Source organism: Falco peregrinus, chromosome 8 (assembly GCF_023634155.1).
Source record: "Falco peregrinus isolate bFalPer1 chromosome 8, bFalPer1.pri, whole genome shotgun sequence".
In the NCBI taxonomy this organism is placed as follows: domain Eukaryota; kingdom Metazoa; phylum Chordata; class Aves; order Falconiformes; family Falconidae; genus Falco; species Falco peregrinus.
Window position 1 is genome coordinate 34884170 of NC_073728.1, and position 13668 is coordinate 34897837.

Here is a 13668-nt window from a genome sequence, read left to right on the forward strand (position 1 = left end):
TGAATGCCAAACACAGCTCCTGCTAAACCAAAAATGCGCTTGTGCACAATGGCTGCATTCCAGCCTGGCCACTTCAGACTCTCATCTCATTTGCATGGGGGCAGGGGGGAATAGGACTTCACTCTTAGTATCCATCATAAATTACAAAAGTAATAGAAACATATAGATATGTAATTCTAATAGAGATATTTGTCTGTTTATTGGTTCCAACTTGGCAACAACTTTCTGGAGCAGAATCTATCTTTTATTGCTCAGTGATGGAGTGATTTCTTGCACTTGACCCATATCTATTGGCAAACATCACAACATGCTCAGCTTTGATAAATAAAGTTCATATTTGCCTCGTGCACTGGTTTCCCCGCACAAAATTGGCACAAGTGCTACTGTGGAATCTGTGCATTGTGCTTCCCAAACCACTACCATTTTTATCATCCACAATTTTAAAAGCAATTTCAACTATCTTCATGCCAGGTTTCCCAAACTCACTTTTTATTTAATTTTTCAGGATAGACAAGAGCCAACAGAGTCTCAAGGAAAGCACCAGCTCAGCTTAAGCAAAGACTGCTATCTACACATTCCACTCTGCAGGTGATAAAGGCAATGTGCAGCATGAGAAAGGTACCAGGGACAACCACAAATAAATCTATGGGAAGCTACTGTCTCATTTGCTCTTTAAGGAAACCAAACATTGTAACAATCAGTAATACTTCTTCAGCCAGGTAATATCTTTCCACATTAACTTTAACACAAATTCTACAAAATATTGCAGTGAAGTTCAACTATAAAGCAAAAGTGGTTTAATATTTCCTTTTTAATGTTTAAAAAACAAAGGAAGAAGAAGAAGAAAGAGACTACTAAACATAATATATTTTTGCAAAATAAAGGGTGAAGGGGGAGAGGGATTTCCTCCATAAATCAGTCTCTTAGTTTCAGTGGTGTTCAAAACAGTAGGCATCATCCATTCTTTTTCTCTCCATGCTGACAGAATTGATGTGTGAAACTAAATAGAGAGGCCCACATCAGAACCAGTAAAGATGACTCAGAAAATGCAAGCCATGCCTCTGCTGCAGGTCATAGAGGAAATCTGGAAACAATATAAAACCAAAAATAAAACAAATAAATACAAGAGCTTGAGTTAAAACAAAACCACATGTCTATTGCCTTGATGCTGTTCTCAAAGCAAAGTGAAAATATTTCTGGCTTGGGACAGAATGTTTTTTTATCATTTCCAAAGAAGCACATTAAAACTGTAAAAGGGGGAAAAGAAAAAAAAAAAAAAAAGAGCGTTGAAGGGTCTTTGCCTTGAAAACATATGTGGATGAAAAATTATTTGCTTTGGAAATTAAATCCAAATAGCTTATCCCTGCTGAGATTGACAGCACAACCTAGGATTTTCTGCTGGACAAAGTGATAAACCTCACTCCAAAACCAGAGTTTTATGACAAAAGAAAGAGGTACAAATATGTTTTCTCCAGAAATCTCTCACCAAGATGTTGCATTTATACTTTGATTAGTCAAAGGAAAGAACTGTATTCACCAGGATGACACTAAGGGACAAACCTACCTACAACTGTTCTAGGGTTTTCTGTATCATTTGCAGCAGAGAACAGGAGCACACCTGCCTCCCTGAGCGTGCCTCCCCACCACACACATGCAGAACCCTGCTTTGGCAGGGAGCTGCTGTTCCTCTGTAGAGGATGGGACAGGGCAGTGGTCATCTGTCTCCAGCAGCAGCCACCAGTCTCGGGGGGGATGGCAGCCTGTCCTGGCAGCTGCTTGCTGGAGGCAGAGTGTGGGTTAGCAGCTCCTATCTCATAAGGCACAGGAGCTCACGAGGACTATAAGGCAGGGAGAAGGTTAATATGTGGAAAAAATGCAGCTTCTGCATGAGGCACAAAACCCGCCTTGAAACTTAAGTTGTCACCTCATCCCCTTCAGGTCCTTTCCCTTGACACGAAGGTCAAAGTCCTCCTTTCCCTTATTGCTTCTGACTGATGGTGACTTCCTTATTTTCCATCCTCCTCCCAAAGACAGAGACTGCTGCTGCTTGTGAGATGAGTCTGGTTTGAATAAAGTGTGAGGTCCTACAGGAGGAGGGAATCTTTATCATATCTTGCCCTTTCAAAGAGCACTCCCCTCCCTGAAGTACCACTTAAAGCCCTTCTGTCTGCACTGTCATCTGCCTCCTCCACAGTCCTCTCCCTCACTACTCCAAAATGCTCTTGCATCAGCCCGACTGTGTTTGCCTGTGAAGATGTGATGCTGCCCAGCCATACACATTACCCTACATCCTTCCTGTGATAGCGTCGCAAGGGTCACTGAATACAATAACAGACAGCCGCTGCAGAAACAAGCAAGACAGAATGAGAGAAATATTTATCATCTCACAATTTCACCAAAGCACCTTACAGAAGTTTTACCCTAAGCAGACGCCTACATCCCTCCTGGCTCTGTAAGGCACAAACACATGTACTAAGGTGATTTGCTGAGCTTCAGGACAAGACAGGTTTCCAGGGCACAGTCTGCTGCAGGCCATCATCCAGACTTCGGTCCTTCTCTGACACTTTTCTTTCAGATACATGAAAAATATCAGTTGTGCTGACTACATATCCATCTGATGGAATACAAGCAAGGAGTCAACACACAAAGGTTGGCAAAGCTTATCTAAACAGCAAAAATGCAAGCAACTTCCATATTCGCAGAAGGATTAAAGGCAAAGATTCTGAATTTTATTGTCATTAACAGCCAGAGTTCCTAATAATAAGAGCTGTAAAGTACATCACCAAAGATCTAGGGATTAGACTGCAAACCTTTCAGGCCCTCATTATTTCTCACAGACCAGCAGACACATTGCTAAGTAACTTAATAGAAATGAAAAAAATATCCTGAAAAGTGCTTCAGTGTGGTTCAAAGATCCAGCTGCAGACTGCTGATATTGGCAGATAAGCAACGATTCATACACTGGTTTATGAATAACTAATAGAGCAATGATACAGTTGTTGTCAATGATACAGTTAGTTTAGAACTATGCTCTAATACATCACATATCATGACCTTCCAATAAATGTACTGTATCCAGAAGACGCGCTCCTAAGCAAACTGTGGTCATGAAACGAGATGCTATGCCCCACCTGAAGCAGAGAGTGGTCCCTCTTGCAAAATGGTTAGAATCCAAGAACAAAGCAATATGAGATACATTAAGTCTCTTAACAAGTTTTTTTGGCAAGGGAAAGCATAGAAGTTTAACTGCAGTGCTTTCTTAAATTTAATTACTCTGGGTATTTTAAACTACATTACAGTTATGTAATTAGACTTAAGTAAACCAAGATGTTTTGCCACCTAATGTAAAGCCTTAATCTGAAGCAACGTGCTGTCAGATTTAAATACTTTTATTATTCACTGGCAGCATTTTAAACTCTCACTTCCTATTAGAAAGCCTGAAGATCAATAACGCTAAAGGAAGATGTACTGTCATTTAACATCTTCAAAACTATGCCAAGCAACTGGAAGGCTTTCTGAAATCAAAAGCTCTTTCAGATAACACAGACTGAACTGATCAATGGTTGTGTATACTCTCCAGCATGTCCTTTTAAATACAGTTGTTGAAGTGATCAGATCTATAATGCAAAAAGCTTAGTAACCTACTAAGTTGTTATTTTCAAGAAGGACACTAGCCATCATCCATATTTCCTTTCTCTTTCCTTCGCAAATTCTTACAAAAGATGACAAAAATTGAAATCAGATTTAAAAAAAAAAAAACTTGCCTTTGAAATCAAACAAAAAAAAGAAGAAAAAAAAAGGAAGGGAGGAAGAAATCCAAAAGATACCTGCATAGGTACATCTTCACATTACACTCAATGTAAATATATTATGTCACTTCTAAAACTAACTCCATTTTTTTCTTTTATTTTCTTTGGCAACAGCTGATTATCTCAGATAAAGAACATTTTCTCCACAGCTTTAAACATTTGCATAATTATTAACTTTGGTGTCAAGCATATAAATTTGTGGACTCAGTTTCAAGCAGAAAAGGAAATGGATTGTAAAAACTTCTGTACGCAAGAGCTTTCCTTATTAAAGAGTGGACTAGAAATAACTACATGGGGATGATTTCTTTAGTGGAGGAACTTGCAAACAAGGAAGAAATAACACGGAAAATAATGCTAGCCAAATTCAAATGTCAGTATAAAAAAATTCATTAAATAGTAGCAGTTAAATACTAGACCTTACATAAGAATACAGTGACTCACCTAGTACTCAAAATCCTTAAATCAGACATTTTTCTACAAACTATGCTCTAGACCCTTCAGAAAATGCTTACAGCAGGAATCACTTTTTCAATCTCTATTCCCATCTCTTCCGAGGAGGTCAAGATGATAAAAATTTCAGATGGTTACAAATTATTCTATCCCAAGAGGAGCAAAAAGTAATAGTAAATAGCTACTTATTTTCTGCTAAAATCTTCCTGTGCAGAGTCCACACACCCTGTCAATATCCAAAGAAAGTGCCAAACGCTCCCCTCCAGCTCCACAGTAATGAATGCTGAATACTAAGTTATATATTTCACTCTCCACATATATAATGCCACCACTGCAATGATACCATGCCAGGAAAAAAAAATAATCTTACCCTAAATTTTAAAGATAGAATCAGGAACCAGAAATGCTGCTTTGCAAGACTCCTTATTTTATTATCTAAGATACTGATTTCACTGACCATACTGGGAAATTTCAAAGTCTGTAATTATCCCCACTTCTTCCTAAATTCCCATACACACAAACACACTTTCTTCCTCTTTTTTTGTATCACTGGACTTCGTTGCTTCTTTGGCAAATAAACACAGGAACACACCTAACTGCAAGCTTAGGAATTCTTATATTGGCTGAGAAAACCAACAGTGCAGAAAGATTAGATATTAATACAACTGTACTGATAATAAAACACAAGGCTCTTCTTTACTAAACAGTATTTCTAATATTCAATAGATGGAAATGTTCATAACTGTACAATCTCACAGCTTTTAGACTAGATTGTTTACGACCTCTATTTTTCACACAATACTAGTAAAATTACCTTCCATTGGATGAGTTTCTTAAGATGGATTTTGAACATCACAGAACAAACCTTTATCCAAGCAAGTGTTTAGTACCAAATTCTAAATTTCTTTTTACCACATGTGAAAAACTCTTAAAAGAAGCTTTTATTTTATCACAGGCTGTAGAACACAGTTTAAAAATACAATAAACAACATGTTCAATAGTATCAACAATATTTAATATAACTCAATCCATAATCCTTTATTTTTATCATCCTGCATTCTGAAAGGAGTGATACCTTCATGCACAGAATATTATGCACACTATGAATGACTGGTAGTGTTCTTAGATGAGTAAATTCATGGAGGTTTTGAGTAGCAAGAGTAATGCATAGAACTAGCATAAAGATCTTCTTCCATTATGTACTTACCTGCTTTTAGCAACCACTTTAATTGACAATACCAGGTCTGTAATAACGTTGTTTGACAATTAGAAGAAGGATTTTTCAAGTAGGGTGGGGTCAAAGGCAGTTGCTTTGTGAATTCACAGAAAACAACAAATTCATCAAAAACTGCTTTAGGTTTTAACTAGCCTAACAGCCTTAACTGGAAAGATGTTTTCTGCCAAACACAAGAAACTGGTCATCCTGGCAACAGCACTGTTCTGGCTTTACCTAGCACCAAAGCTTTTGGCCCTGACGGCAGACAGAAACCAGTCCAAAGGAGAAGCAAAGGGCATCTCAGGAACTGTATGGTCATTGGAGTAGCTGGGGGAAAGGGAGTGGCAGGGAACTAAATTGAGCCTCCCCTCTCACTCCTAAACTACTAACACTAACTACTACTACTAACTCCTAAACAAATAACACTAGAGCTGGTCTGAGGATGAAAAATACCAATCATACTTTTCTCCCCTTTTATTCTTCTTTTTGAAACGCACTTATCCTTGTCATGCCCATTTCGTTCTTTAGAGTCTACAACAAAGCAACAATTCAATTCAATCATAGAGCTTCCTACAAATTATTCAGTTATTACTGAACACCAAAGTTGATTAATATAATTGAACCATTTCCCATGCAAAGTTATTGTGAATTTACATACACAATGACCAGGCTTCCAAACTCCTACTTCCCATAAAGCACTCCTTAACAATACTCTGTTTGCACAAAGCCCATTGTTACACCCTTGATCATAACACCTGGAGCAACACAAAAATCCAAGTATAACGACACAAAACAGATGGTCACTACTGCGTTACTTGTACATTTCTTGCAAACAGAAAGAATGTGAACAGCTCATATGATCAAGAGAAAAGGAGTTCAGTTAGTTGAAAAAGAAAGTTAGAATTTGTTTTCTTTTTTACATTAAAACTATATATAATATTTCAAAATCTGCATACCATTTATAAATCATTTAATAAAGTAGACCATTAAATACAACTTGTAGACATCAGAAAATGACTAAGAGCTGTACAAGTACATTGAAATATTTAAGAATCCATTCCAGATGGGGAGTCAGAACCAGTTCTCAAATGCCCAAGCTCAGATGTTAAAAGAAAAATTTTATTTTCTGAATTGATCTTTTTGTGAATCTATAAACAAGATCCAGATCTCAAAAATAATTCTTCGTCACTGCTTCCAACTGAGACAGTAACACAAACAGAGAATTTCAGTGGGTTTCTACTAGATAAAGATTTAAAATTAGAAAGCCACTTCAAAAATTAATGAAACAGACATGATTCAGCACTACAAGGAAAAGTGGGACACTGGCCAATTTCAAGAGTTTGAAATCTTAACTGATTCTTTCTCAGTGCCTGCATAATGATATCATTCAATATCCAAAATTATTCCCTAATTTCAAATTACATGAGAGATTACACACTTACCATTAATCCATTTGGCTTCTGGATTATGAACTACGAACTCTTTTCTGAAGAGATCTTCCAAGGACAATCTGGTTTCTGATGAATTTGCAAGTTCATCTAAAATAAACGTAACAAGACCATTTTAGATAGTTATTAAATACCATCTATTCAGTGTCATTCACAAAACATTGGAATTACAGATCCAGAATACATAGTTCAAAGGTCCTGTCAAAATCAATAACAATACCTTGCTCTTAATTTATTTTTATTTTTTTTTGCTACAAGAAAATGTTTCCTTTTTCTTTAGTAAAGCTTTGGAAAACAAAGCATTGGTACCTTACATACAGGACACCTGAAGGATGTAGTGCTTGGCTATTTCCTATACTGGAACTGTAGTGGCAGAGCTCCTGCTTCCCCAGCCCTACACCACAAGAAAAGTCTACAAACCAATACAAAAAATTTTCTGAAAGCTAAAGGATGTAGGCCACATAGACCACCTATACAGACAAAAACTAAGTAAAATACTTTGGTAAATAAATTTGGAACCAATTCCACCTACTCCAAAAACTAAAATGTGGAGAAAAAAAATATTTCTATATGCACATTTTATAGTCTGTGGTTGCTCTATAGCGATAAGCACAGCGAAACATTTGGCTAACAGCCTTGGTTTTTTTCACAAACGTGACAGAACCCAGGAATATTGTGCTTCTGAACATTAGCCAACGTTGACTTTCAAAGCAAAAAAATAAGTTGCCAGCTCCAAAAATAATCTCCATGCTTCAGAAAAAGAAAAAGAAGCTCTGCTAAATTCTACTTCTCTTGACACCAACACATGAAATCAGAAGGACTATTAAAGCAAAAGTTTTGCTGTCAAAACAATTTCCAATGAATAGTCACTGAGAGCAGCTATGCACTTCACCTAACTGCTTTAGGCTATTTAAAAAGCCGCTGCCAAAACTGCATTATGTTGCCTGTGCACTAGCAAAAATATGCACCTATGCACTTCCTACACAATCAACAAGACAGATGTCCAATCAAGTCTTTTAATAACTTTATTATTATTGGATACGTTTGCCATAGATTACTGCAGTATCTCTGTGCTCTATGAGCTTTTCCTTCCAACATGTCAGGCATCTACCTTCTCTACAAGCAGACTTTTTGTTAGTCAGATTTTGTCCTCACAGATTGCTGATACTAAACAGTGTTGATGATGACAGACTCTTTTCGAAAAGGAGTATCTAGAATCACAGCAGTCAAGGAGCAATCCTGTTATCCTTACGTCAACCCAGTATGTTAGCAGCACATTTTAACACATAAACGTGCTTTGTAAAGGTTGTATTACGTAATACATTTCAGATTAAAATATGACCCCTTCACAATGAATAAAGTCAATCATAGTTTCGTTATTGGTCTTTATTCAGCCAAATTTCTCAATTAGAGGCCCAGCTGAAAGCTTACTGGAATCAACAACTATATGATTTTTTTGCCTTTCAATGTCAGCGCTGCCTACTGCAGCCACTTCAGCTAGTATTTATACTATGCATCCTTGCTGTATCAAAAAGAAACTCTTTTTTAATGCACGTCATAACTTTCTGATAGACACAAGGCCATCACAGCTGCTCACTCCATGGCACTGCTGCATAATGCACACACCTTCCTCCCAGGTCTAGCAAGGCACCAGTAAGCACTTAGTCACTGTAATCAACTCTTCTTGCACTTCATGTCTTAAAAGGCTAAGCATGCAGAGTTGTTCAAATCCACTCTCATAAGACAAATGTTATAATCCTTAAATAAGCTTTTTGCCCTCTTCCTACCTTCCAGGAATCAAAGTAGTCTGTTTGGGGAGGGGGGTCAGTCTCCAAGTCCAGCATGGGACACAATATTCCACTTGCAGTCTTACTAGAGCTTTAGAGCATAGTAACATTATCTTTCCTGATTTATACCTAATCCCTCTGTTTACTCATCATGGGACCTTGTTAGCTCTTGCTCCTGACACACAGAGTTTTTATCTTCAAAGTAAGCACAAGTTGTTATATATGCTATAGTCAGCTCCACAAATGCATACCCCATCTTAAAAAAGCTACTTCTAATTTAACAGCATCAAATACTGTGTTCTTCATATACCTGTTTTCCCCTTTCTCCATAACCTTGCTGACTACCTACCCTCAAAAATCTGTTTTCCACCACCTATTTTGATTCAACACACCCTGGTCCTGATGCTCTTTGTGATCCCAAAAGGATTCCCCTTCCAACCTTTCTCGAGTTTGTTTCTATTTATTGTGACCCTTTATATCCTGCCAGTTTGTGAACTATCAATCAAGCTCACGCAAGCTGTTATGTTGCCAAGAGCTGTCTTACCTAAGACAGTTTAGTTTTCACAGATTTTATTTGTTATTAACTGCTTTAATAAAAAAAAAACTCTAAAAAAAATACATCAACTGCGTACAGAAAAGCTATTAGAGAAGAAAGGTACACCAGCTCTTCTCTCTGTCTTCTAATTAACATGCCTGCCAAGTAACCTTGATACAAATTGGATTTTAAAGTAACTTTTCAAATTGCTGTTAATATTGCTAAACTGAAAGAAACTGGCATTTTAAAGACTCTTCACTAGATGTTTGAAAAGTAATTTTTTTTTCTAACGCTGAAGTCATTACCAAAATAGAGCCTTGTTTGTAATCCTGGATACTAGCTTTCCACTATCAGTATTGTAGGAGGAGAAGACCAGGTCTGAGACCATCGAAGGAACCTGAAGGTTCCCTAAGTCCATGGGACCTGGTGAGATGCACCTGTGGTTCCCGAGGGAACTGGCGGAGGAAGTGGCTAAGCCACTATCCATTGTATCTGAGAAGTCGTGGCAGTCCAGTGAAGCTCCCATTGACTGGAAAAGGCAAAACAGAACCCCCGTTTTTAGAAAAGGGGAAAAAAGGAAGACCCAGGCAGTTATGGGCTGGTCAGTCACCAATGTGCCTGGCAAGATCATGGAGCCGATCCTCCCGGCAACTGTGGTAAGGCACATGGAAAGTAAGGAGATTATTGGTGGCAGTCAGTACGGCTTCACTAAGGGCAACCCATGCCTGACAAATTTGGTGGCCTTCTATGATGGGCTTACAGAATTGGTATATAAGTGAAGAGTGACTTGACGTCACCGTCCTGGACTTGTGCAAAGCATTTGACACTGTCCTGTGCGACATCCCTGTGTCTAAACTGGAGAGGCATGGATTTGAGGGACGGACCACTTGGTGGATAAGGAATTGGCTGGATGGTTGCACTGCACTCAAAGAGCCGCAGTCAACGGCTCAGTGTCCAAGTGGAGAGCCGTGACGAGTGGTGTTCCTCGGGGATCAGCATTGAGACCTTCGCTGCTTAACATCTTTATCGGCAGCATGGCCAGTGGGATCAAGTGCGCCCTCGGCAAGTTTGCCACTGGCACCAAGCTGTGTGGTGCAGGAGACGCCTTGGCAGGAAGGGGTGCCATCCAGAGGGACCTTGACAGGCTTGAGAGGTGTGCCCAAGTGACCTCATGAAGTTCACCAAGGCCAAGTTCAAGGTCCTGCACCTGGGTCGGGGCAATCCCAAGCACAAACACAGGCTGGGAAGAGGATGGGTAGGAGAGCAGCCCTGATGAGAAGGACCTGGGGGGATGAGAAGCTCAACATAGCCTGGCAATGCGCATTTGCAGCTCAGAAAATGAACGGTATCCCGGGCAGCATCAAAAGAAGCGTGGCCAGCAGGTCAAGTGAGGTGATTGTCCCCCTCTACTCCGCTCTCATGAGACCCCACCTGGAGTACTGTGTTGAGGTCTGGGACCCCTGAGATAAGAAGGGCATGGACCAGTTGGATTGAGTCCAGATGAGTCCACAAAGATGATCAGAGGGCTGGAGCACCTCTCCTGTGAAGACAGACTGAGAGAGTTGGGGTTGTTCAGCCTGGAGAGGGAAGGCCTTATAGTAGCCTTCCAGTACCTAAAGGAGACCTGTAAGAAAGCTGGAGAGGGACTTTTTACAAAGGTATGTAGTGGTAAGACAAGGGCGAATGGTTTTAAACTGATAAAGGGTAATTTAGACTAGATATAAGGCAAAAATTCTTTACTTTGAGGGTGGTGAGGCACTAGCACAGGTTGCCCAGCGAGGCTGTGGATGCTCCATCCCTGGAAGTGTTCAAGGCTTTTAGCAATGAGGTCTAGTGAAAGGTGCCCCTACCCATGGCAGGGGGGTTGGAGCTAGATGATCTTTAAGGTTCCTTCCAACATAAATGATTCTGTGAAGTACTTGTTTTATTTTAAAGGCGCTGCAATTTTCCAATTTATGTTTATTACCATGTTACCAAACAGCCTACTATCATTCATTTTCATTTACAACTTTATTTACTTATTACTTGAAGGAGTAGTATTTTCAGTGTCTTCACACCATTTCACATGGATTTCTGTATTTCGATCTGAAATAATACATATTTTCTATAGAAAATTAATACCGATTAAAGAAGATACAATATCAAATGTTAAAAACTAAATGGCTACCTTTTAAGTATACAAACTACAGTTCAACAACTGGTGTGTATTTACTGAAAATGACAAACCTGCTTGTGCTTACTAAACTAGAACACTGCAAAAGTAGAAATTAATAGCCTTGTTATTGTGATGAGTTTATAGGATATTATTTTTGCAGATTAGAAGTAGTCTAAACACCTTATAAAATTTACCTTTATACTTGGCAAATAATAAACTACACTACATCATTATCAGTTTTAACTCAAATGCCTTACTGTCACTTCTGAATTAAGTTTTAACACTAGAAATTAGCATAAAGCCATGATGTTAAATGCCATCTGAAAAGTGGAAAAACACCACTAGTGAACTGTATGCAATCTAACAGGTATATCATTATATCAGGGAATTAGCACAGCTTGTATTATATTTGCATGAAAAAGGAAAAACAATATGCCAGCAGGTAGTCAGATATCCAAATGTTTTTGCTGATTTACAGCAGTTACAGGGAGCCTATACCTGAATCTTCTAGTAATGAATCTCCCCTTCAGTAAAAAACTATTTTTAATTTGCTTTCTATTCATTTAAAAGTAACATGAGAGATGGTGCGGAGGGGTCGGTCCCAATCCTGTTCTAAACAGAATATTTATCTATTGGACGTAATCCAAACGGATTCTCTTCCTAGAGCTTTACTGTACTCAATTTTAAAAAAAGCATTTTCTGTCAGTTTGGCTGACCTAAATGTTCCTTAAAGGAACGTTTCTGCAAGCTGTTGTTCTTCTCCACCCACCCCCCCATGAAGAGATGGCAAAGGAAACTCGGAGTTTGCTTTGAGTTTATGATTAGAGTCACATGCCACTTTGCTCAGCAGTAATTACCCTGTATCAGCATGCACTGTTTAAATGCTAACATCACTATCTCAGTTAAGGAGTCCCACATAAAACATTTGAGTCTGTCACACCTTCAGAAACTGTTAAGTTAATATGAAGGTAGAGCTAATGTCATCCCCAGAATGAAAAACATCCTTAAGTGTTGTGGCAAAACACCTGAACAAGGGTGACAATGACTGTACAAATCTTACACTGTTCTTAAATGCTTTTTCATACAAAAGCTTTCAGCTGTTAGTACTTCCAATTGAGTGTTTCTCAGTTTTGAAATACAGATCAACAGTAGTTGATCAGATAGGTCTTCAGATAACTCCTACAATGTGGAACATACTGTTATGATGCAAAGCACAAAAACATGCTGATTTAAAGGCAGGAGTGAGGCACTAATGCCAGAAAATCTACCTATGAGCGTTTCAGGATGTGCAGATATGTAACAAAACTTCAAAAACATGAAATAAAATAAAAACAGAACAAGAAAGATACCTGTTTTATATTTGTACTAACTTACAAACCAAATGATGGCATCTCATAAACAGCTCTTTCTGCCTCTGCCCTGGCCATTAATTCCCAATATAAAGTAAATTATGAATATAGGATTACTCCCAAGGTATTTTCTTCTTTGGCTGTCTCAAACGCTTCTCTAGAAGTCCTCTCCAAATACCACACAAAAGTCACTAGATTCATAATTAAATTGTCCCCAAGGACAGACAGGTTTCTATTCTGAAACTCCAAAGTTTTTCCACATTCCAGTCCCTTACTCTAACACCAGTAACCTCATTCTTTGGTGTCTTCATGTACCTTATCATTGCAATTATCTAATTGTGAAGAAAACTAGCAGGGATACTTGCTTCCAAGCCTTCTACTCCCAGATGCAGAGCAGTGTAGCAATTTGTATTCACGGGCGCAACGGACATTTTTTAATTTTTTTTTTTTTTTTTTTTTTTTACATACTCCTTAGTCCACAGAGGTTCACAGAGAGCTGTTGAGCCCCAACAACTGGTTACAGGGCTGGGAGTCCATTCAGACTCTACCACTAATCTCTTACACTACTGATGGTCACACTACATTACATCTGGTCTTCCATCTTTCCAACTCTTTGTTGAGAACACCAATACATTTATACAGTCTCTGAGTATTAGCATAGATGAAATGCAACATATAGGGAACCAAAATATTACTAATATTGTTGGTACAATTTATTAAAACCACAACTGTCTTTGCAACACAGATATTTATTTTAACAGAAGCTAAGTTATTAGTAGGTCAAAATACATCTCTTCTTTCAAGACAGTTCCTGCTTAGTGTTGTATATTGAAGTTGTATTTCATGTAACAAAAAACACCGAGAAATAATATAAAGAATTTCCATTTAGTTTTAATACTGCTTGTATCTTTAGAGGAAG

At 38.4% G+C, this 13668-nt stretch overlaps 1 protein-coding gene across 3 annotated transcripts in view; it reads right to left on the minus strand.

Moving 5' to 3' along the window:
* Positions 1–13668, minus strand: part of DPP10 (dipeptidyl peptidase like 10) — a 548347-nt gene that overhangs the window by 218744 nt on the left and 315935 nt on the right. For all 3 annotated transcript variants that reach the window (XM_055812868.1, XM_055812867.1, XM_055812869.1), the window contains exon 3: positions 6918–7013. In XM_055812868.1, coding sequence (XP_055668843.1) covers positions 6918–7013 — 96 coding nt within the window. The remainder of the gene's footprint in view (positions 1–6917; positions 7014–13668) is intronic.